General features: G+C 39.3%; 1 protein-coding gene across 1 annotated transcript in view; it reads left to right on the top strand.

The window, feature by feature from the left end:
- LOC145994957 (ferric reductase 1-like) overlaps window positions 1-25,849 on the top strand; it is a 177,313-nt gene that overhangs the window by 16,813 nt on the left and 134,651 nt on the right. The window contains exons 4-10 of the mRNA XM_083131491.1: window positions 2,731-2,836; window positions 14,724-14,921; window positions 15,655-15,750; window positions 17,781-17,931; window positions 20,460-20,554; window positions 22,126-22,332; window positions 24,501-24,605. Of these exons, the coding sequence (XP_082987617.1) occupies window positions 2,731-2,836; window positions 14,724-14,921; window positions 15,655-15,750; window positions 17,781-17,931; window positions 20,460-20,554; window positions 22,126-22,332; window positions 24,501-24,605 (958 nt within the window). The remainder of the gene's footprint in view (window positions 1-2,730; window positions 2,837-14,723; window positions 14,922-15,654; window positions 15,751-17,780; window positions 17,932-20,459; window positions 20,555-22,125; window positions 22,333-24,500; window positions 24,606-25,849) is intronic.

The raw sequence follows: 25,849 nt of genomic DNA, 5'->3' as shown, positions 1-25,849 counted from the left end.
GCATAACGTTTGTAATTATCGTCCCATATAACTGCTGCCTATTTTTTTTCCAAGGCATTGGAATCGCTTATATGCGACCACCTTAAATGGCACCTGAGGGATACAATTTCACCCCAACAACATGGTTTTGTACGCGGGAGATCAACTTACAAACTTAGCTGTAATAACACAGGATATTGCCGACAGCTTTAATACCAGACAACAAATGCATGTTATTTACACTGACATGAGTGAAGCATTTGACAAGCTGAATCGGGTAATTCTCATACAAAGACTACGTTCAGTGGGGGTATCAGGTCAGCTATTAGAACTGCTAACTAGTTATACAGGGTCATCCGTTTGAGATGTCAGAAAAGTAAACCGTTATCTACAAGAGCGTAATGTAGATATCTGTGAGCAGCTTGTTGTAATATAAGCAGAAAGGATGTAAGTTTCGAGTGAGTGCAGGATTACATACTTCAGCCACATGGCGGCGCTAATGTGCATGGTAACAAAGGTGGTGGTCACGTCACAACAGCGCACACAGTATGTCGTATGGAATGCGAAATTTTCGAGTATTACATGCATGCTACTGCCGCCACGCAGCTGAAGACTGTAAACCTCCACTCACTCGAAACTTACATCCTTTCTGCTTTTATTACAACAAACTGCTCACAGATATCTACATTACCCTCTTGTAGATAACGGTTTACTTTTCTGACATCTCAAACGGATGACCCTGTATATCAAACCGCACGCAAACTGTTGTATTGAACGGTTTTTCACCTTTTGAAAGGGAGGTGTCATCTGGAGTGCTCAAGGTTCCAACTTAGGCCCATACTTGTTTTTATTATTTGTAAACGATGTGCCCCTAATAATGAAAAAAGCTAAGGTGTTAATGTACGCAGATGACGCAAAGTTGTACCACCAGATTCGGTCAGTAGACGACTGCATAAAACTGCAATTAGATTTGAACAATTTTGCCGAGTGGTGCACACAAAGAGGAACGGTCCTGAACGTAGATAAATGCAAGATTGTATCTTTTAGTAATAAGAAAAGAGTTGTCTCTTACGACTAGACAATAAAATAGTTCAACGAACAAAGAATGCTATAGATTTAGGCGTTACGTTTACTTCTGACTTAACATTTAATTGTCATTATCAAGCGATCATAATGGAGGCACATAGTGGTTCGGATCCCACTTTAAACTGTAGGTTCAGTCCCGATTAGACTTACTGTGCTCAAAGTAGACTTAAAACACCAACTCAAACTCAAGCGATCATAAAAAGAAGTCTGAAGCTTGTAGGTTTTATCAGGAGAAACGTTTTGCATAATTTTTCAGTCTCAACGGTAAATAGGATATACGTCTCACTAATTCGCCCGATGTTAGAATATTGCAGTTCAATAAGGAATCCTCAGCATAGGACTTGGGAGGGCGCAGTGGAAAAGGTACAAATGCAAATGGTCAAATGGTTGTGTTTTAAAAGCGATATTGAATATCATAATAGAAATTATGTAACTTTATGTAGCCATTTTGGTATCAATACCTTGAAATACAGAAGAATTTTTAATGATCTAATGCTTTTACGTAAATTAGTAAGACAAGATTGGCTATGTTCTGAGCTGTTAGAGACAATAAACTTCCATGTCACACCTTTTAGAGCGAGGAACAGAACACCTTTCTACACGCCATTCCCAAGGTTAAACACACACAAAAACTCGCCAATAACAAGAGTTCAGGTATCGTTTAATGAATTATCCTTAGTGCATGATTTGGATAGGCCCATATATTTTTTGATTCATGTTATGCTTTCAGGCGCAAAGTTTTGTGAAACATTATATTTTATCGGATTTGTCTGTAAATAAGTTTTAACTGTATTTATATGTTGTCACACTATCATAAATCTTAACATTATTTTATGTATTAACATTAACATTATTAACATTTGTGTGTATTATTAAAATTATCTTTGTGTACATTATGTTCAACATAAATGGGACTTCAGTCCTGTGATGGACTAATGAGGAAATGAAAATGAGAAATGAAAAGCGAGTAGAGATATTTAGGTTCTCTCGAATTTATATTTTATGAAATGCTTTAAAACTGACATGTTCATGACAAATTTTATATTGTTTTATGTTAGAAAGTCCGTTGAATAATATAAAATCGCAACAAAATTACTCAGTATACAATTATGCACACTTCTGTAATGCACTGGCACGCTGTATATCTCTCTCAGAAGAAAATGTAGAAGTACAATTCAGAATATAGAAATCTGTTTAGATCATTAAGCAATATTTTAGAATAATTCGAATTGGAATTTAAATGTGATTTTTCTTCTTAAACCTTAACATCATAGTATAATTTGTAATATACGTTACTGATCATATGAAATGAACATAGATAAGAGTTAGAATGTTATATTTTCTGATATTATCATGAGTTATTAACTTAAATTGGGTTGATTAATATTTTTATTCTTCATCAGTGTTCGAATTGAAGGAGCTGGAAATTTCCCCTCCTCTCTGAATTTTCCTTCACATACCCTACATTTCTAATTTATTCTCAATTGGAGAAATGAAGATTTATCCTCTTTGAGAATACATGTTCTGTTAATATTATTATTGCAAAATTATTCACGAATAATTTGTACATAACTCAATTCGAAAGAAGAAAAGTGATAACAGCTTATTACATTAGGGATTTATATGTATCATAGTTGATAAAGCCATTACGTTCTATTTTTCCAGTGCTACAGTAGTCTACAACTACACAACATTTTGGATAGACGTTGCTTCAGGAATAATTGAGGTAGTGAGATCAGATTCTGAACCTTCAGGTTTGGATCCAAAACTGGTAAGTTCCATTCACATTTGCTATTAGCGATTCAAATTTCCCGCTGTGGCGCTAGTGTCGCTGCCACTACGTGAGGTTCTGAGGATCTGAGGTTCAGCGTTTGTTTTCATTCGTCTGTACAGAATTCAGCAATACATATACCCTGTCCCAGCTAACTGTGGAGCAAGGCTGCGCATAGCGTCGGAGAAAGAAGGGAAATTGACTGGCCAGACCGAAGGAGTACACGCAGCTCGGAAGGTAGTCGCTTTCCCCCACTCCACACAATTCCGTTCTTCTCACGTGTTCATTGGTGGAGCCGTCTCCCGTCACTACTTTCGCAGAGACTTGATTTAGTTTGCCTGCTCTACAGTTAGCTGGGACAGAGTATAGTTTCAAGTCAACGACATTTTATACTAGGCAACCCAAATTACACAAGGCGTGAGCGTGTTGCATACACAGTTGGCATATTTTCAAAGTTGCCAGTGCACAATAGATATTTGTTAAATTCAACAGAATAAGAGGAAACTATTATACGTTTGAAGTACAATGAGTTTCATTTCTTCTTTTTTTGCAGAATGCAAAATATTTTGTTAAGAGTAACAGAGGTTAAATTCTTTTTTAAAAATGTTCATAATAATTTCATGTTTCTCTCCTTGGCGTTGTACGTATAGCTTCTTCTAATATATTTTGTGGTTTTATTCATTCACTCTGTTCGACATCTGTTTGTAAGGAAAAGGTAACAAGAATGAAATAATACAGGATATCCAACGATCCGCGAATTAAAGTATGATAAATCATGACGTCACTTACAACCTGTTCCCTCTTCAATTTTTCTTTTCGGTGCGGGGAGGGAAAAGAAGAAAATAAATAGTAATTTTTGTGTATTGAATTTTATATTTATACATCATAACACGAAACATACCCAAATTATTTATTACTTCCGTATGTATTAGAGAGTATATATGCTTGTGTCTGCGTATTGGAAAGAGAAAATATAGTATTTTAGTATTTAGTCGTAGAAACGTGTGCGATGTTTGGTAGTAATCATAGGCGGAGCTAGAACTTTATATTTGGGTGTGCACAAAGAAAAAAAATGAGGTCTTGTATCTTTTTAATAGCATATTTTGCAACACAATCACTTGGCTCTTTAACTGCACTGATGTTTGTAAAGGAATATAAATTCACTAAATGACATTGTTGAAAATTTCTGAATATATGTAGTAGAAAAAAATCAAATTGCATAGAAATTACACACACACAAAATATTCATAAATGTTACAAACAAATACATCAAAATACACGTCATCTGTAACAAGAGACGTCTGTCAAAGGGTACAATGTTCTTAAACTCATCAATAACTTCATTTATATCAATAGACTAAGCTTTTTCCTGTTCCACAAATAGCAAGAGTAGGGCTTCCAATCTATCCTGCTTTTGAGTTGCTCTTAATTTAGTTTTAACTTGGGTAAGCTTGGAGAAAGCTCTCACACGTGCAGCTGGTGACAGGTACAGAAGAAAAGCGCTGTAGTACAGAGTAGAATGCAGTAAATATCTTCTTTCTCCAATGACATAAAAAAATCGAAAATCTATAGTCACCCGTTTCATCAGCGATAATGCACACGTTTGTACCAAGTAATGACATTTTCAACTTCTAACAAACTGCCGCTTATTTTCTCTCTTATTGAAATATCTGTCTTTAATTCTCTTTGATAAAGCAGCCCATTAGGCAGTGGTCAGAAGTAGCGAGCTACTTGTAGCGTCACTACTGTAGCTAGCTACAAGATTTGTAGCTGTAGCTGTAGCGACGCTACATTTTGAAAATTGTAGTTGTAGCGGTAGCGAAGCTACAAAATTCCTGTAGTTGTAGCGAAAATTTCGCTACAGCTACATTTTTTCTTGGCATTTTGAGGTGAATTTTGAATGTGGCAACAGTGTCAGAAAAAATCGACAATAACCCTTAATGTTGCAGGAGGTTCATAAAGACAGTCTATTACATGGAGATACAGATTATCTAGATTGTAGATTATAGATATCTGCGTAATTTATTTAATTAGTATCTGAAGAATTCAGATATCCAGATAACTAAGTGACATATATGAATATATTCCTGCTAACAGCTACGTTTTTTTAGCTGCATCGCTATTTTGGGGAGAAACATGCCTCGTTTGCTGCACCACTGGAAAAAAGTGCCTCGTTTGCGTCACCCCCGGAACAAATCCTGTGGATATTCATGGTGTAAGAGACACCAAAATGTCATTAATTGCTGTGTAAGACACAACTTGCAGTGCAAAAACGAGTGATGGAATTTCCACTGCACTGACAAGAGAATAGTGCCAGCAATAAATGGCTCAGTACGTTAACAGCATTGATCATCGTCAGTATATAGGATCTCACCAGCAAGAAATTATTGTTACAAGAATGATAGAGTTTCTGGAATTACAGTTATTTTTGAGATAGTATTTGTTCACAAATTTTAAAATTACAATACGTTTAGAACACTTAGGTTTACACGACAGTTTCCTCAATAATTTTATCATATTGCAAAAAGTATGTACAAGCAGGCACGTATCCAGGAATTCCTTTCGGGGGGGGGGGGGTCAACACCATTTTGAAGGGGTATAGTAAGAACCTCACAATTGTATATTTTAGACCAGTGGTGGCCATTGGGTTCCAAAACAGAGGGGGGGGGGGGGCGGAGGGCGGTGCAAGGAAAGTTTACTTTCTCTTGGTAGACAAGGCTTATCATTAAGAGGCCATAATGTTGAGGCAAAAAATGGGGAGCAACTATCCCTTAAACCGTCGCCACTGTAAGGCTGTCATTTTAATCAGAACGTGAAATCGGAACATTTTTTACCACTCGACTCCTCTGTTTCCATGCAATAACATTGTGTGCCGGAACCAACTCAGTACGTTTGTTAATTTCTTCTCATCAGGCATAAAAACATATATGGTGTTTTGCGTGTTTTTACAAAGCTGTTACACATGCATTGGATGTAAAATCCACTCGACAACGCGAGATTCAAATTGTGGGCTGCAAACTGGACGCAGACAGCTCTCGAATATTTCTCTCTGATTCGAGCCTGAATACCACTAACGTGTCTTGTCCTTCCATGTTTGCAGCTCTTATAAAAGCCGAAACCCACCAAATTGTTCAGATTCAGGCCTTAGCACTCACAAGTGTTCAAGAATGCCTGTCACAGCCTCCACTGTCTTGTCATACATATATCGGCACGAAACAAAGGAAATCTTCTCGAATACGACTGGATCACGAAACAATTAATGCACAGTGAAAACCCTTTCGTTCCCAACACATCTAATATTTCGTCTCCCAGTATGATCAAATGCTTACTCCTTTATCTCCAGTGACGTGCCCAAGGGAGGGTTGGTGAGGTCATAACCCCATTTGACCCAGTATTCCTTTTTTTAAAACATAAAAGAAGAACGTCAAAGACAGGAAAAAATGACAAAATCAGGACTGACCACCAAAAATAGTAGGTATGCGTAACCCATCTCCCTTCCGAAAATCCTGGGCACGCCACTCTTTATCTCGGACACATTTTTAAAAATCAACCCACAGGAAGTTTTTATCATTCCGTATTGGAGATTAAAGTAAGATGCGTTCTTCCTGCAGGTTTGGATATGATCCTTTAGGGTGCTGTCGACTGCCTGCCTTCACACCTAACCTTAACAAGACCCTAATTTTCCATCCTTGTGACTTGGATTTTCAAGACTTAGGAAGGTTTCAGACCGAAGGACACGCGATACATGTCGATTGGAATGGGCCAATCAACAGCAACGTTTCACACCGTAGCGACACAAAAGGCCACACAAACCTAATTTCGACTTGTGAAATCCTCAGGCGACATGGTGTGAAATCTCCTTAGTAGGCCACTGTCATTGTCACCTCGAAGTAGTAGCTCTTGTTGACCACAGAAGAAAAAAATTCTCCTCAACCAGTGGGAATGCTCCTCAGTTTTCTTCTGTCTCCTATATTTTCTGTGCTTGTTCACTATACAGGCAACACCTTACGATTTGATATACACAGGACATGTACTATGTAGACATTTTAACGAAAAATCGGTTGAAGTCAAGGATGGCTAGGTGGCTCAGTTGGTAGAGCCCTGATTCGGGTTCTGGTAGAGCCTGCAATTTCCGCCTAAACTGTCTACATATGCAACATCTTCTTGCTTTCTCTTCTCGACATTCATAAAAATTTCGGCTGTCTCTTTATGGTAGTTAAGTGTTTGAATGTGTTTCAAACCCAGTAAGCTTAAACAAAGTATTTTTTTTATACTATGAAATTCTCGGACTGCATATACGAAATTTAGTTCTGGCAAAACTAAATCGTCACTCAAAACTTTGATTTTTAGTTGATCTATGGAGCTTATTTCTGTTTTAATAAACCACCCCAATATCCGGAACTGCTGAAATATTCACGAGAGAGAAAGAGAGAGAGAGGGAGAGAGAGAGAGAGAGAGAGAGAGAGAGAGAGAGAGAGAGAGAGAGAGGCCTTGATCTCTTCTGCCTTCGACCCGAACTAGCACTACACTGAGGCCCCGGAAGTTCTGCTGTTGTCAATGTCTTAATTTTCGAATCACTATATAAAGCAACCAGAGGACACTGACTGATCACTAATCGACTGTATGAATTGTCACACTTACCTCTGAAATCTCATTAACCGATTCTTTGTACAGATCAACCGAAAAATTGAATCCGCGTATTTATATCCTCATTATATTCTAGAACGTTCTGCAGATAAAACGATTCGTTAATATTGCCAGTAGTTGACTCCTTCTCTCATTCAAGAACGTGCCCTCACCCGCCTTCCAGAGATTTGATATTACAACGAATCGCCCTACGTGTGGCGCTACCTTTGCTGTGCAGCTTCCAAATACTGATAAGTCTCTACATAGTGCTTAAGTGCGCTGCGACAACACCAAAAGCGCAAGAAAAGCTTACTTGCAATATTATCAACAACAGGGTTAGAACATTCTCCGTCTTGTCTCGATAATTGTCTATCTCCTTAAATCATCGTCACATTATTCCAAAAGCAAAAAACCTAATTTTAACTAGTGTAAAAAAAAAATCCTGGGGGGGGGGGGCTCGAGCCAGCTCAACCCCACCTTGGATACTTGCTATTAACAATAACAGGGAACATTCTCTGTCTTATCTCGATAATTATTTCTCCCAAATTATCATCACATTATTCATGAAGCCAAAATCCTAATTTTATCTAGTGTAAACAGAAAAATTTCCTGAAGGGGGGCTCGAGTCCCCTGATTCCCACCTTGGATACGTGCTATTGACAATAATAGGGTTATAGAACACTCTCCGTCTTGTCTCGATAATTATTTCTCTCAGATTTATAAATTATCTTCACATTATTCAAGATGCCAAAAATCTAATTTTATCTAGTGTAAATTGAAAAATTTCCTGAGGAGAAGGGGGGGCTCGAGCCACCTCATCCCCACCTTGGATACATGCTATTAAGAATAACAAGGGTATAAAACATTCTCCGTCTTGCCTCGATAATTATTTCTGTCCTTAAATTATTTTCACATTATTCAAGAAGCCAAAAACCTAATTTTTTCTAACGTTAACTGAAAAATTTCTGGGGAGAGGGTCGAGCCCCCTGTGCCCCATCTTGGATATGTGCTATTATCAATAACAGGGTTACGGAACATTCTCCGTCTTGCCTCGATAATTATTTCTCTCCTTAAATTATTGTCACCTTATTTTATATCACACCACAATAAACAAAAAAAACTCATTTTATCTAGTGTAAACCTAAAACTTTCGGGGGGCTCGAGCCCCCTAAGCCCCCCTCTGGATACGTGCCTGTGTACAAGTTATTGACTTTCCTGCAGAAACGACAATTTTCTTTAGTTAATATACCAGGTGGTTATAATTAAAGTGACGGTGTTCAGAGTGGTACAGCACGGGCTGTAATGAGAGTAGCAGTCTGAAACTTCGTAGATATGATAATCAAGCAATGCGCTCGCGAATTATGCAAAAAAAAAAAAAAAATAGTTCCAATTCTCGCCACCAGGGTAAAAATGGCGCTGTAAGCAGTCAAAACGTGGAATTTTCCGTAACTCTGACGTCAAAGTCGGTGACATTGCCTAACCATTGTGTGAGCTCCCTGGTTGTTGTTGGTGACGCTTGTTGCTTTTTTTTCCTTTAGTGATGTGAATGTTCGCCGAACATTAAAAGTTTGATTTTTCCCGTGTAAAAAGCAATGGCTATTGCGAAGAAAGACCGTGCACTGCTAGTGAAGTTGTTTTACCAGAATGGGAGCAATAGTAACGCTGCACTGCGGAAATATCGCCAACAGAAAGGGCTGAGAAGAGGGCCCATGTCAATTAATGGGCTGAAGAAGATGATGAAGAAATTCGAGGAAACAGGTGAATTGGGTGTTGCACCAGGGAGAGGAAGGCGGCCCATCCCCGTGGAAGTTGTGGACGAAGTTGCTGTAGCTGTAGCTGACCGTGCAGCACATGCCTCAACTTCTGCAACCAGTGCTAGAGCTGTGGCACGTGAATTGTCACTCCCCTGGTCAACAGTTCGCAAGGTATTGCGGTGCATTTTACACTGGTATCCCTACAAGATTCAAATTGTGCACCAATTGAAACCCCAAGATATTCCACAACGCCGTGAGTTTGCCCATCGGTTTTTGGCACGCATGGAAGTGGATGACATGTGGCCGGGGAATATTCTGTGGACTGACGAGGCGCATTTTACTCTGGTCGGTACAGTGAATACTCAGAACTGTCGCATATGGGGTTCCACTCGTCCACATGTTGTGCAGGAACAACCATTGCACTCAGTTTACGTGACTGCATGGTGTGGGTTCACTAGCTCCTTCATTCTTGGTCCGTTTTTCTTTGAGGAGATGACACCTCGAGGGCCTGTTAGGTGTACATTGACATCTGCACGTTATAGGGACCTCCTTGTGCAACACGTGATTCCAGCTTTGCAAGAACGGAACTGTGAACACACCACCATTTTCATGCAAGATGGGGCAACACCACATGTCGCTCGCCACGTGAAAGATTTGCTGCGAGAAACCTTCACTAATGACCGCATCATCTCTAGGCAGTTTCCAGATGATTGGCCTTCCAGATCCCCCGACCTTAATCCATGTGACTTCTGGCTGTGGGGATATTTAAAAGATCGTGTCTATCAGGGACATGTCCGGTCTCTGCCTGATCTGAAGGCTAGCATACAACGACATGTCGCTCAGATTTCACCAGACATGCTGCGAGCAACCGTCGACCATGCCGTGTTACGAATGCAGCATGTTGCTGAATTGGGAGGCCATATTGAACAGTTCTTGTAACCATAGTTCCTAATAAACATGCCACAGCCATTGTTCTCATGTGTTTGATCTTTCCTGCCTTTTTCCTGTAACTATACCACGTTTTGACTGCTTACAGCGCCATTTTTTACCCTGGTGGCGAGAATTGGAACTTTTTTTTTTTGCATAATTCGCGAGCGCATTGCTTGATTATCATATCTACGAAGTTTCAGACTGCTACTCTCATTACAGCCCGTGCTGTACCACTCTGAACACCGTCACTTTAATTATAACCACCTTGTACATAGTTTTCAAATTTATGTATTTCTCCTACTTTTGCGTCACTTTTCTGTAACTTTTGCTAATCATGACATCATCATCATCATCCTTCGCTGTTTCCTGCCTCTGGCTGGGTCGGCGTAGAAGTCAAGCCTCTCCATTTTTTTCCTGGTCTTTCAGAACTCCTCTCTTTCCAAGGTGTTCCAATCTTGTCTCCTAACACTCTCCACTATCTGCTCTTTCCACCGACATCTCAGTCTCCCCCTTGACCTTATTCCCACTCCTTGTGCATTGTAAGCTCTTACTGGTAGTCTTTCTGCATCCATCCTCTTCATGTGTCCGAACCATCTCATCTGTGCCTGATCTATTCTGTCCTGAAGCTTCACTACACCCACTGTCTGTCGGATCTCCTCATTTCTTATTCTATCTCTTCTAGTCTTCCTCAAAAGACTCCTTAAAAATTTAATCTCCACTGCCTGCATATTTTCTTTGTCTCTCTATGTCATTGTCCAAGTCTCTGCTCCATACGTAATTATTGGCACATAGTATGTGTTACATATTACCTTCTTGCATTTCAGAGGTACATCCCTATTCCATATTAATCTTCGAACGCTTTGATATAGTCCACCACCATTCATTTGTCCTCCTTTGTTTACCTCCTCATCTATTCTTCCACTTCTCTCAATCATGACAATGAGGATAAATAGTTTATTTAATTATTCTCTTATCTATAGTTGCTTTCTACCACTTTCGGCTAATTGTGAGAACGAGGAAGAATGATAATGAAATATTTATTCTCAAGAAAAATATGTTGATGTGAACATAAATACTTAATTCTACCAAATTTTATTTGTGTATAATTGTAATAATTATGTAATTTGGGTAACACCCTAATTGCAATATTCATATATAAAATTTGAATTGATATGCCACTTGCATAGGTATGGTATTCTCAAAAACTATAGTAAAAATAAGTAACTGAAGTAACATTGCTATCAAAATTATCAAATGACTGGAATCATTATAATGAATAACAGAATCTATTTACCAGTTGTAGGGGATTTTTTTAGTACCCATATCGTTGTTTTTAAGGTGTTTTTTTTTTTTAAGCAGAAGTAGCGCAAAAAGTAGCGATGTAGCGAGTAGCGAACAGGAGTAGCGTAGCGAGCTACTTTTTGGTAAATGTAGCTGTAGCTGTAGCGAAGCTACATTTTGGAAGAGTAGCTGTAGTTGTAGCGAAACTACTTTTAAAATGTAGCGTTCTGATCACTGCCATTAGGGTGTGCCTAGGCACACCCCGTAGCTACGCCTATGGTAGTAATAACAAACAAACCAATTGTGAATATCTAATAAACACCGTGCTTAGTACAGGGTGTACCAAAAGTCCCATTACCCCCCCTTAGAATTGTAGACAAACCTGCAAAATGTTATTTTAACAGCATGCGTATGATGAGAGGATGGCATACCATTAAATCAAAGCAATGACCACAATTTACTCCAGCGGATCTGTGTGCACACCGCCATTTTCATGGCACAGTATTATTATTACATGTGAAATCCTCCGTAACTTGGCTGGCGTGAGGGAAGCAAACGCACTCCGAACAGCTTCTTGAAGTTCCTCAGTTGTCTGGTAACGATTATGGGAGACTTTCTGTTTGATGTGTCCCCATAGCGCATTATCACAAGATGTCAGACTTGGACTTCGGGGTGGCAATTTTAGAGGTGCTGGTAAATTTCGCGACCTCGTCCAATCCATTTGTCTCTGAACACATCATTGAGGAATTCTTTAAAAATGGCCACCCCGAAATCCAGATCTGACATCTTACGTTACAGAGGATTTCACATCGCACCTGGAGGTGAATAATACTGTGCCATGAAAATGGCGGTGTGCACACAGATCCTCTGGAGTAAATGGTGGTCATTGGTCTGATTTAATGGTACACCATTCTCTCATCATACGCATGCTGTTAAAATAACATTTTGCAGGTTTGTCTACAATTCAAAGGGGGAGTAATGGGACTTTTGTTACACCCTGTATATTTTTTTCTGCAGGCGAGAAATTTGTTTGTTTAAGTTCGGTGTAGGATAAAATCTTCCTCTTAGGATTTTCGATTTTACATGCGTTTAGACCACTAAAATCACGAATTATAATTTTGTAAGTGACCAAATGTGATGTACACTAAGATTCAAATATCCTGCACCCGCATTCGTAACAATTTACAGTACCTTCTGTGCATTTTCTCTACCCTCTATTCTCATTACGCTCTTCTCCTCTTCGTTTATCACTTCTTCCTTGCTCCGCTTCTTACCGTCACAAATGTATTAAACAAGTGTAATTGGCGGTTTTGATAAACCCTATATTGTTTTCACTCTCCACTTTCAACTTGTTTGTCCACTATTTACTGTATAGCATTGTAACCACCCTTAGATTTAACGCATGTAATATCGATTATGAATAATTATCAACTTTCCTCTATAATTATATAAACTAAAGGGGATGACCAAATTAATTATCCTCTAGGCCCTTATATGTGACTTTGTCAACATGAGATCAAGAATTACACACACACAAATATTATATATGTGTATGTATGTGTGTGTACATATATGTACATATATGTATATATATGTTTGTGTAAATGTAGGTAGGTAGTCGGGGCCTTTGGTAATATTTTTCGGGGAGGCCCAAGATTTGTAGATCCGGCACTGGCTTGAAGAAACAAGATAATAACACGTGCAATATTAATAAATGAACTAGTGCAATTATATAAACATAATTATGTCATATAGAGTACCAGTGCACAGACCATTTGATTCGGCATTACCGAGCCCACCTAACCAGCAGTGTAGGAGACGAAGTGCCTCCAACGGCTGCCAAATTGAGAGGAGCGAGTTGTTTTTCCACCTACACGAGGCTACTCATCATAAGTCACCACTTCCACGTAGTGCACCCTGGACTAAAGACTAACGAGGCTCTGGCGACTGGCACTATGGCCAGTATAATTTTGTGTGTGTTGTCCTTTTTGTTGTCCTTGTGTGTGCTGAGTGCCCGTTTACGGCCTCAGCTTTTAACAGAAACAGAACATTGTAACATTTTTAGTTATGCAACGCTAGAGTTGTTATTTGTAATGATAAGGGGCTGGCCCCCGTATAATGTGACGGGAGCACATAGCCTAAGTGCTGACGCTCCCAAAATTTTAAATTCAAAATAAAAAATCAAATCATCATAAGTCACATGATTGGTGACGTCACACTTCCGAAAACAAAACCCTACCAAGTAGCAATCTGATTAGATTTTTCAAACCACAATCCTGCCCAGGGAGTCAAAATGTCTAGCTACGGGGCTTGTGCGGATTATGAGAGCGCTTATCACTTCTGGGTAGTGACGTCAATGATTCCGTGTTGCGTGTGTGTATACGCACTGCCATCTCTAGGAAGGGAAAGTTTATCTTTGATCCTGTACAGTGGGATCCATGAGTATTGCCGTGCAAATTGTTCATGACTATTTTCGTTAATTTTTCTCTTACTTCCTAGACGTTTTTAAGTGATGGATTTTTATGTATGCTGATGCAGAAGTTGTCAACAGCTTGTTTTGAGTTTTCTTTTAATTCTTGAAGCTCTTATTGGGTAAAAGAAAGTGCACGAACATGGCGATGGACAATTTGCACGGTAATACTCATGGATCCCACTGTACCATAGAGTAAGGTAATAATAGTGTCTGTGTCTGTAGAAGTGTGATTTCACTTTTCTCTTTCAAGGTTTCTTACAATAATCTTGTTAAAGTGTCGATTTTATTGTGTCTTGAACACACTGTTTCATTATGTGTTGAAACGTGTAGTCAAAATCTGAAAAATATGTATGCGCAAATTGTCCATCGCTGGAAGATATGTACACGCAAATTGTCCATCGCTGGAAGATATGTACACGCAAATTGTCCATCGCCATATTTCTTCTCTTTCCGTTTACGTCGTATAATCCTGCACGGGGTGTTCTTGTACTGGAGGTGTTCGAGTATACTTTCGGCTTTACTAACAGGTTTGTGTTTCAGGCTTCATACCTTATTTTGAATAAACAGAATTAATGAATAATTAATGTTGCTGGCAAATTGGGTATACGTTTCTTTGAACATGACTGTACGGAATGCTTTATCTCACGATGGTAATAAATGTTCTCTTCTTGAGAGTCGCCATTCTGTACTGTGTCCTCACTCTAAGACTAAGAATTGAAAACAATATGATTTCAAAGGTACATTTATGACCTTAAACATACCCGCCATGTGTTTACAAGGTAATATTTAATTACAATTATTTTTGTGTAATGTTTTATTGCAGGGTGCTTTTAATGCTATGTACAGAGGCTGCGACGATAAGAAGATATGTTTTGGATTTCCTCCGAATTGCGTGACCGAGCAGAAGTGTGACTTTTTCACCACAGCTATGGCAAAAGAAGACGACTATGTATTTGAACTAGGGGGAAGAACTAATGGTAGCGAATACGTGGCAGTTGCACTTTCGGATGACGCGATCATGGTAAGTTCCACACCTTCTTTTATAATCGCGAAGGGTGACTGAATCAGCCCCGGCCCGTAACAAAGGTTACGCTGCACGTGTTTGTGTGGAATGACGTGTTAGCGGTAAAGTGAATGTATCGTTTGAATGTGAAGCCACGGAACGATAGTGTTGCAATGTGCAGATATTAAACACCAGAACAAGGATAATCTCTAGGTAAGAATTTTTACCATAGCCTGTGGCAAGGAGTTCCGGTAGTAGCCAGTAGCACCGTCAAACGTTTATGCGGGAACTTGAAGTTACAAAGCCATAGACCGCGGCTCATGAAACTCATAGAGTCAAATTACATTGTAGGGTGTATTATTTGTATTACATTTTGTGTTTACATTGTAACATAGTGAAACAGAAAAAAAATGTTATTGTTCGTTTTAAACATCGGGAAATAGTTTATATTGCACGTTATGTATTAATAAGCAGCTACCCGTCAGAATATTCATGTTTTCTCAAGCCATAAACTATACATGGGTTTATTGCTTATAAAGGAGAAAGCATCGTACATCAGAAAATGCGGATTCGTGTACTAGATTTAGTGTGTTCAGTTTCTGACATATTTTCCTATCTGCACATTGCAAATACTAGCGCATAGATTTGCAATTAGTTTCAATGGTTAAATCCACTTCTTACCGTCGTTTTGTCATCACGAGGTAAACATACTGTTGTAGAATTTTAATTGATACCATTTTCTGCATTTCAGGGCCAAGACAGTGTTGTGGAATGTGCTGCAGGTATATATGGAGTGAACATATTCATGTCTTGGAATGAAGGGAAAAGCAATCAACCATTACCAAGAGTAAGTATAATTGAAAAAAAAATAAGGTGGGAATGCATTTCCCAATACGTAAAAAACATTTAGATTGTCGTCGTACTTTCACGGACAATTCTGTGTTGTATGATTCTATCGATTAGGGTTGTTGCAATCCAGGAGTGTCTATAGTATTATACAGAATCTACTTTCAATAGAATCATTACAACCCACAATTGCCTGTGACTGTACAACGCTGGCAAACTTTCCTAGAACGGAAAGAACATCAAAACGAACGACTTTCCTTAGATGCGTTTGCTTCGTTTCGACGCTAGGAGAACTGGAAAAATTGAGTTTCCTATCATGTATTTATGCAGCCATGCTGTACAAATTTAGGATTGCCACTGACAGTACTTTAGTATGCTATGGACAGGCTGTATAAGCAAGGGCTGTTCTCTAGAGCGTGGGGTACCTTTGAATTTACTTTATTCGCTAGTTTACGTCGCTTTTCTTCCTCTTTTGGTTAATCGCGACGATATGAGTGCTACGCTAATTAACAAAAATGCGAAATATGTTATGTTGTTAATTTTATTATACAGCGTGTCCTAAAATGATTATAGGGGTTTCATAGTCGTTTAATTTCCCTTATACAGTATATGTGGGGTACAAAGACAAAGCTTATATGTGAGTAATCAACAACTCAATAGTGTACCTTATAAATGTTCAATGTAAGCACCGTTCGTGACACGGCACCCATCTATCCGGTAGTCCAATGCTTCCCAAATACGAGTCAGCATGTCTGGATTGATAGGTTGAACAGCTGCAACAATCCTGTTTCTCAAGTCTAGCAACTTGAGAATGTTGTCATCGGACAGAGAATCGCTTCCAAATCGCCGTCGAAAAGTTCGCCGAACTGAAACAGCAGAACCACACCTTGCAAATTGAATGACACAAAAGTACTTCTGCACGGGAATCGCCATCTTGTAATACACCTACGCCGCTGTGATGGGAAACAAATGATAAACGCTCAGGGTAGCAAACTTTCACCGCCATTCTTATCGTACATATACAGTGGGATCTATAAGTATTACCAAGCAAATTGTCCATCACCACGTTTACTCCCTTTGTTTTATGCAATGAGAGCTTCAGGAACTGACACAAAACACCAAACTATCTTATTACAACCTCTGAACCAGCAGACGTAAAAATAGAGTCCTTAGGAACACGTAGGATGGAGATAAAAAACCAACGAAAATAGTCATGGACAATTTGCTGAGCAATACTTATGGATCCCACTGTACGATATGAACATTCGCCTTCGTCTGTTGCACTATAGCTTGAAACCCCGATTTGGGACACGACGTATTAGCAGACAAAAAAAATGAATGACGGTGGGAACTTTGAATTTGTATTGAATGGCTGCATACATACAGTTTAGAAAATGTCGTCTTACGTAGTTACCTAACGTAAAAACGAGTAGACGAAGACAACCTTACTGAGGAAATTTGTTCTTGATGTTATTTACGCCATGTGCAAATATTGTTGAAGTCCACTTTATGCACAGAGGCTAATTGGGACTGGATTTATAGTTTAAAGTGGGATCCGAACCACTGTGCACTGTCCCTGTACCGGGTATCTAGCCTGGGACCACTTGATTACAAGGTGACGATAATTCGCCTCCGGGGAGGCCCCTTGTGCAACTATGTCGGTGTTGTACGACAACACCTTCTATGTATGTGTCTTGTTTATATCGTTATATGTATAAGGTTCCGCAAAGAATGCCTTATATATTGGCAATATAAAGTTGCTCTTTTTTGGACATGGCAACGATAATGCATGGCTATTATGGTTAACACAACCGAAAACTGAATTACGCGTAGGTTCTACACCCTAAATTACATACTTGTCGATGTAGAATTCACTTTACACTACCAAATTAGTAAAACTTTTCAAGTTGTTGTTTTTTTTAGAAAACTAAATGTAGCTTTATTATTTTCTACATAAGTTTTTAGCTTTTGAAATACCATTGACTTTGCTGAGTAAAATTTAAAACATCATGATATTTTTTCTTTAATCAGGATGGAGTACAGTTCATTAATGGATCATTAAATGATGGGCAATTGTACTGTAAATTTATGCGGAAAGCTGTTACTACAATTAATGGAAAAGAGTTTGACTTAAAGAATAACAAATACCACTTTCTTATTGCAAGTGGACCAATTAGTCAAGGTGAGTAGTGTCTTTTCGGCCACATGTGTGTGGGCAAATACAATAGTAATTACAATAATTTGGGTTTCAAGTAGCCAGTCTAGCAGCTAACAGCACTTCTGTTGATGTCATTGAAAGGAGGAAATTCATTTGTGGGTTAAGAAGATGTCAAAAATACCAACCAGAAGATGTTCAATAATCACACCTGCAAGCTCTCAAGTAATAGTATCATTCAAAATGCAGAACATATACAGGATGGATCATATTAATGGAAAACATTTTGTAATTTCAATCAGTAGAAATATTCTAACATTTTTCAAACGCAATGTATTTGGAAGCCTGAAGTTGGGAGTTAATATTAATTCAATTTTCATTTGATTATTGCTGTGAATTTGTGAAAGTGCTCCTCACTAGTGGAAACTCCTTTGATACAGTACAAAGGCGATTGCGACAACACGAAGGTAATCCTGTGCGCTCGTAAACTCCGTATGGGAACAAATGCTAACAAGAAACCTTCACCTTAACGGCGTCGCACGTCTCGTAGCGCAGGGAACACTGAACGTGTGGAGAATACAGGTCAATAAAGTCCCAGTAATTCTACTAGCAGATTGGCTCAAGACATGCATATTCCTCATACCAGTGTTTTGCAGAATTTTGAAAGAAAAACAAAAAAAAAAGAACAACTTGGAGCTGTATTCTTATAAGCTGTAGATTGTGCTGCATTTGCACCATACAGATAAGGCTCACAGAGTGACATTCTGTTGTTTAGGGACAATGACATTGGACACCTGATCTCGTCAGATGAAGCTCATTTCCACTTATGTGGTTACTTTACTAAACAAAACTGCAGATTCTGGGCTAGACAGAACCGGCAACCGTTACATGAAAGATCCTCGCACAACAGTGTGGTGTGCAAAGGTCCATGCTTGAGTGATTTTTTGAGGACAAGAATGGTGCAACCGTAATGCGGATCCCTGCAATTTTTTCCTTCCTGAAATGAGGTGGCTCGATCTTACACAAATGTGGAGGCAACAAGATGGTCCACTAAATATACATAATGAGTGCCAATTAGAACATTTCCCTGGGTGCCTCATTTCCAGATTCCGGAATATCAATTAGCCATCCAGATCAACAGATCTAACCCCACCACACCTAAAGAAAAGGGTGTAAACCACGAGGCCCCAGAACAATTTCTGAAGTCGAGGGAAATGTTCGGAGGGAGACAGATTCCTTTGCAGACAATTTAAATTGCATTGAGATGTTTTTCAGCAGGTCTGGCAGTTGACAAAATTTTATCTTTGTAGATCTAATAGTCTACCTGAAAGTCTCGATTGATTGATTTGGTGTTTTAAGACCACTTTATGCACAGTAAGGCTAATTGGGATTGGACTTACAGTTTAAAGTTGGATCCGAACCATTATGTGCCTCCACCGGGTATCGAACCCGTGACACCTTGATTACAAGACAACGAAGCTACCACTGCGCTATCGGGGAGGCCCGAAAGTATCAAGTAACCACAGTAACCAAAGCGAAACGAGGACACTTGATTAGTACCATAAGAAAGAAAACATAAAAAAAGTAATAATATTTTGCTAATAAGAACACAAAAATATTTAATTAACTAATAAACTGATTGATGATTGAATGAGCCCCGAATGAGAGAGATTGGATGTCTTATTTATTTATTGTACCAAAGTTTCAGATACAGTAGAGCATTATCATTTTATACTGAAATAATAACGTAACACCACGAAAACAACAATAATATCAACAAAGCAATAGAGTACTAGATGCCACAGAAAAAATGTAAGATTACACATACATTGTTAACGATTTTCTGAAACTGTGCTCTTTCAAGAATATAACCTTTGGAGGCAGGTTATTATATGAGCCAAGAAGCCTGTAAAAGGAAGAGCCTTGTAGTGGTATTGTGAGAGAGCTTTACGTTGCGTGTTGGCCGTGTGTGGACTCGTTGATGAAATTTGCTGATCAGAAATTCAGATTTAATTTTGCGATTCATGATTTTATGGAAGAATTTCATGTCTCCTAATTCGCGACGATTGTGTGGTGCTTGGATATTCAAGACAGACAAAATATCTGTTTATGGAGGTGCCTCAGAGAAGGTGGCGGGCAGTGCCGAGGAAAAAAATTGAGGACAGAATCAATCTGGGAGAGATTAGTTTTTGAAGTCACGATCCAGATAGGGGAGCAGTATTCAAGAAAATTATGGAGATAAGGGATTTGAAAAATATGCTAATTGATTGATTGATTTGTTGTTTAAAGTCCACTTTATGCACAGTAAGGCTAATCGGGACTGGACCTACAGTTTATGTAGGATCCGAACCATTTGTGCCTCCACCGGGTATCGAACGAGGGACCCCTTGATTTCAAGGCGACGACGCTACCACGGCGCCATCGGGGAGGCCCTGATTGATGATTGGTTTTGGATTTCAATGAATCTGTACAGATGACCGAGAGGAGGCATTGCTCTTTTAGTAGTGTTTGTAATGTGCTCATTTGTTACCATAACATTTTCTTTCTTTTTACAGCTGGAACTATAAGTTATCATAACAGTAATCGTGCCAGTAGTGGACCTGTAACCTTCCCTGCTGCTGTGGCTGACAAACCGGTGACTGACAAACCGGTAAGATGATAAGAGAGTGTAGGGAGGGAAGATTGTTGCAGATAAAGCCATCAGTACCCTTGGGCACGGAGCTGGAGGTGTAGGTTATGCATGTAAACTTGGTTCCAGCGAGTTTTCTGTTTGAGTCTTGTCAGACATTACCTAAAGCTCTCGCCACTAAAACAGTCCAGTCAAGGTCGGAGTTTCCCCTTGACTCTTGCACACCCCTGGCCATCCAGGGTTGCCACACTTCTAAGCTGCTCGGTCGACACTTCGCGCGTTGTACGTATGCTGTTGATTTCGTCGGTTGAAATTGTTGCTCATTGGCAACACTGTAAGTGGGTGGCGTGACCTTGAATGGACTGTTTTCGTGGCGAGGTGTGTGTGTGTGTGTGTATGTGTGTATGCACGCAAGCCGACACTTGTTCTTTTTTTAAGTTTGACTTATCGTATTGTTTTTGCTTCCATCGATTAATTGCTGTCGTCGAAATGAACCAGGTTAGCAACGAAGAAATGAAATAAGAATAAAATAATTCAAGTTTCCAGGCGTGACAGGCTGTTTTGCGCTTGTCGAAAATACGAGAAAATAAAAATGATTTACTTTTTGCATATGTGAGTATTATTTAGATATTGTCTCGGAAGTATCTGTTAACCACCTAACCCGCAGTCTTTGTCTCTAGACTGATGAGGAAAGCTGCCATTGTAATTTATAGTGTCGAGATTCTAAAACAAAATACAGAGCACTTTTTCAACACCAATGTCGACCGTTTTATATATCGTGGCTATGATAAAGGTGACTTCATTCTTTTCTTCACTTACACATTGCGATATCTCAGTACAAAAATGACTCTACACCAAATTTATCTATGATCGAGTACAGCTGTCTTTTTTTTTCCAACAATCTGGTTCACGTGTTGATTTTATTGTCTTGAGCACACAGTTTTAATACTTAGTGAATCGTATAGGTGTGTTTCACCTACGGTACAAACTGTTGCATTGTGGCTGCGAGCCGCCTTGATTGAGGCAAAAACAACAACAACAACAAAAAAAAAAAAAAAACAACATGCATTTGGTGCAGATGCAACTAACTCTACGTGGTCCTCGTGAGCGACAAATAAAATTTGCCCTAAACATGGCGGCTGTGCGCATCCTGACGTCACATGAAACACACCTATAGATACAAATTCAAAGATAATTATGTATACGCAAATTACGTATCACTATTTCCCTTCATTTTACTTTTTGTATCGAATGATGCCCCACGAAGAGGTTTTGTTCTAGGAGTGTTCGGGTGTACCATTTGTTTTACTAATGGTTTTGTTTCAGTAACCTTATTTTGCCCAAACATAATTAATGAATATCATGGTGGCAATTTGGGTATTATTTTATTTGAATTTGAGTGTACGGAATCTTTTCCTCGTGAAGGTAAGAAAAATATTTCCACTGCAGAATTATCATTAGAAACTGAAAAACAATTTGTACATGCAATATGAAATGTTAAAGGTACATTGATGGCCGTTCGCATGAACATACATCCCATGTATTTACACGGTGCATACATTTAATTTTAATTATTTTTGCATAATGTTTAGTTTCAGGATACCCTTAATTCAATGTACATAGGCTGCAATGTTGAGAAGACTTGTTTTGGATTTCCTCCGAATTGTGAATCAGATCAGAAGTGTGACTTTCTCACCACAGTTATGGAAAGAGGAGACCACTATGTGTTCGAACTAGGAGGAAGAATTGATGATGATGATAAATATGTGGCAGTCGGACTTTCGGAGGATGAGATGATGGTAAGTTTGCATACGTTCTTGCCTAATCGTGAAGGGTGAATGAAATGTGATAAAATAAGAACGATAAGGGAAACATCGCAAACACATGAATAAGACGCAACACAAGCACGTCTGTAGGTCCAGACGTCGAAGCCTCGTTAGTCTGCAAAAAGGCATTTGCACAAAGATCCCAAAACGTGTCAATTCCAATAACACATTAACAGTGGCGGCGATTAGGGGGGACGAGCGGGCTGTTGCCCGCACCCCACTTTTTGCCACTCTTGCTCCCGGAACTATGCTAAACCTTATGTACCAAGGGAAAGTGAAATTTTGTTACCTTTGAAATGATCTTGTTTGATCTTCCCAATTGATGCATTTTTTTAGTGCATCACATTGAACACCAGCTGATAAAAGTGCCCTTTCATGCATTTCTGTCTGCATTTTGGCACACTAAAGAGTGCTTCATTTGCAGTTTATGAACGTTAATGTGTTATTGGAGTGAACGTATTTGTGTCAGTTGACTCGTTTTGGGTTCTGTGCCCGTGTTCCTTACGAGAGGTCACAACTTACACCCCAAGTTTCATACTTACATGTTTCTGGACTTCCGCGATCCCAGGGTTTGAATCTCGGACTTTTGGTTTCGTTGTCTTCGCCTTAAAATCAAGGAGCTCTGGATACGATACTCGGTGGAACCACATAGTCTTTCTGACTACAATTGAGGACTAAAAGTGGTAAACGATGTAAGTGCCAAAAGCGAAAGTGTCGGGAAATCGCATCGTTCCGCACATCAGCCCGTAAGAACGTGCACACTAGTGACCTTTTTACACGCCCTTTGAACTACTTAGAGGGCTACCAGCCACTTCACGTTTACCACATTATCAAGCATGGCACATTTCACAGTTTAACGTGGAAAACGGTGTTTGAATTCTTGTGGCACTTACAGCGTTTACCAATTTTAATCTTCAATTTAAACTGTATGTCCAGTCTCAATCATCCTATCTGTACATAAAGTACAAGAACCTCAGAGTTCATTTACTTTTCACATTTTCCTAGTTTTGCTTTGTACACAGGTGCGCTCTACCACCCAGCCTGGGGTATCAATGATAAAAAGTATTTTTGTGTTCTTCTTTGTTTCTTTACAACTATCTTTAAGGATGGTATCGAGGTGAGATTTGGCGGCACCTCTACTCGCTCTCGGTCTCGACGCGACTCGATTTAATTTTTGTTACAAAGCGTCCCTTTTCTGCCACTTTTTGTGTAATCGCAACGATGAGGATGATTGATGAAATTGATGAAGGGCACTGAAAACGAACCCTCATGCCCAGGTCAAGACGGTCTCGTCTAGCGTCTCGACCCATAGGCTTATAAGTACACTATTAGTCATCGCACAACATTTTCACAGTGTACCGAAGTCATTAACACAAGTAATTTTTCTCAAGAACGTTTCTTCTTCTTCATGGTAAAAGTTCTCGAAAATAGGATTTTATCCTCGATACATAGGCAACCACGCATCACGGACTCACAGTTGCCACCGATGGATTAACTTTGATTTGGATTGATCGATTAATTTATTTTACTTTGCTTTTATGCAAATTTTGGCTAATCGCTAAGATGAGGATGAATTGTGATGAGATGAAATAGATGAAGGGACAATCAAAAGCACGTGGACAGAACACAAGAGAAACCCACAGACCCAGAGACTCGTTAGTCTGGTAACTCCAGTCTAGGGTGTACTACACGTGGAAGAGAGGTTGAAATTTGAGAGTCTTTAGAAAGGGTTAACTTCGGAATTATTGTAGTAAGAATATGTAGTCATTTGCAGAGGGTTTGGTATGTATGAATAAGACGTGCAATCAAGTATAGTGGAACCACAGGCAAAGGAAGCTGCGCAGACCCATACATACATACACACACTCCTCACAAAAAGATTGGAATATTGTTACATTAGAGTTAGACAATAGGTGATAGACACGGACTTGGAATTCAACAACACATGGTATCTGTCTGGTGAACGTTCTGGTCTTTTCACTGACATATGCCACCGTCCCTATCACCTATTGCCAAACATAATAATATTCAAAACTTTTTGTGATGAAAGTGTGTGTGTGTGAGTGTGTATATACTCGTATTTGTATATGTGTGTGTGTATAAAGTGTTCGTGCTAATTTATACCATTTTCTGTATTCCAGGGCGATGACAGCGTTGTGGAATGTACACTTGGTAAAACAGGAATAAATGCAATGGATATATTCATGTCTTGGAATGAAGGTAGAAACAATTTTGGCCTTATCCTAGTAAGTATAATTGAAAAAAAAATAGCAATCACAAAAATTGAGATTTTCTAGCAACCATTCACAGGACATAGAGGACATCAAGTCAAATGACTTTCCTTTGTAATATTTTGCTCGTTGAGTACTGGTTGTGACCTCGAAAACTGGCATTTCCTATTTTGTACGTAAGTACATAGGCGTGCACAGACCCTTTGGTTAGGGGGCGGGGGACAAGGTCCTTGATGAAAGTTCAGTCTGGGAAAAAACGTATGTAGTGTCATTGTCCACAGAAAATATCATTAGTGTAATTCTAGGCGTGTATGAACGTATGTACGTATGTGTGTATGTAAACACACACACACACACACACACACACACCCATACGTGTAAACGTGGTCTTATAAGGCCCGAGTGAGTGCACATATGTTGTTGGAACCACTATAATTTGATAAATTAGCATAATCAAATTCATTTTAAAATGTCGAGACCATGCATGTGATTACAAATACCACCGTGGTTTTTGAAAATTATCATTTATGCAGTTTTCCTGACGAAAAAATGGTTACTATTCTTGTTGGAACCTGGTACCAATATCACCTGTCTAATTTACGTGTTGTAATTTTAATACAATTGCATCCGTTGTGGGTACCATTCAATATTGCAAAACCCGTCCAACCAATCACAATTCTTGTAGGTCACATGATTTCTTCCTGTGTGTAAGCAGCTACGTGCCATACCGAATTGGGCAATAGTTGTGAAACGCGCTTTACGGCGTCAATTGAGAGCGCGTAGCTTGCATGTATCTGTCTCGTCGGCGCAGAGCATTCGGAAGGGGAGGGGGAAAAAAAAGAAGAGTTCCTCTCGCGGCGGAGTAAGGAAGGGATTAACTGCGGCGCAGTCAGTGGCGTACTTAAGGAGTTTTTGCCCCACTGTGGAATTGAGAAAGTAATTACATTTACCCTAATCGCTGAATCTAATTTTTACTTTGCATACTTTTTTGTGTTGTTTGAAGATTTCAGAAATCAAAGCAGGCTTGTGCGGCCTATCATGGCAACTGTGTGAAACGAAGCTCTTTATTGGAACGCTACCAAGCGAAACGCAATATGTAACAAGCGACAAGAGATACGTACGGCTTGGAATTGAACCCTCAGTAATCAATTCGACCTTTCGCATTGATGCGACAGGGCAAGCTGCACATGTCGCTTCCGGGTCGATGCATTAGGTTTTTCGAGCATGAGCGGTGAATTTCTTGCTTTAGATTGAAGTCG

Source organism: Lepisma saccharinum, chromosome 1, assembly GCF_977018435.1.
Source record: "Lepisma saccharinum chromosome 1, izLepSacc3.1, whole genome shotgun sequence".
NCBI classification, from domain to species: Eukaryota; Metazoa; Arthropoda; class Insecta; order Zygentoma; family Lepismatidae; genus Lepisma; species Lepisma saccharinum.
The sequence above is the reverse complement of the archived record's forward strand: the minus strand, read 5'-3'. Positions and strand labels throughout refer to the sequence as shown.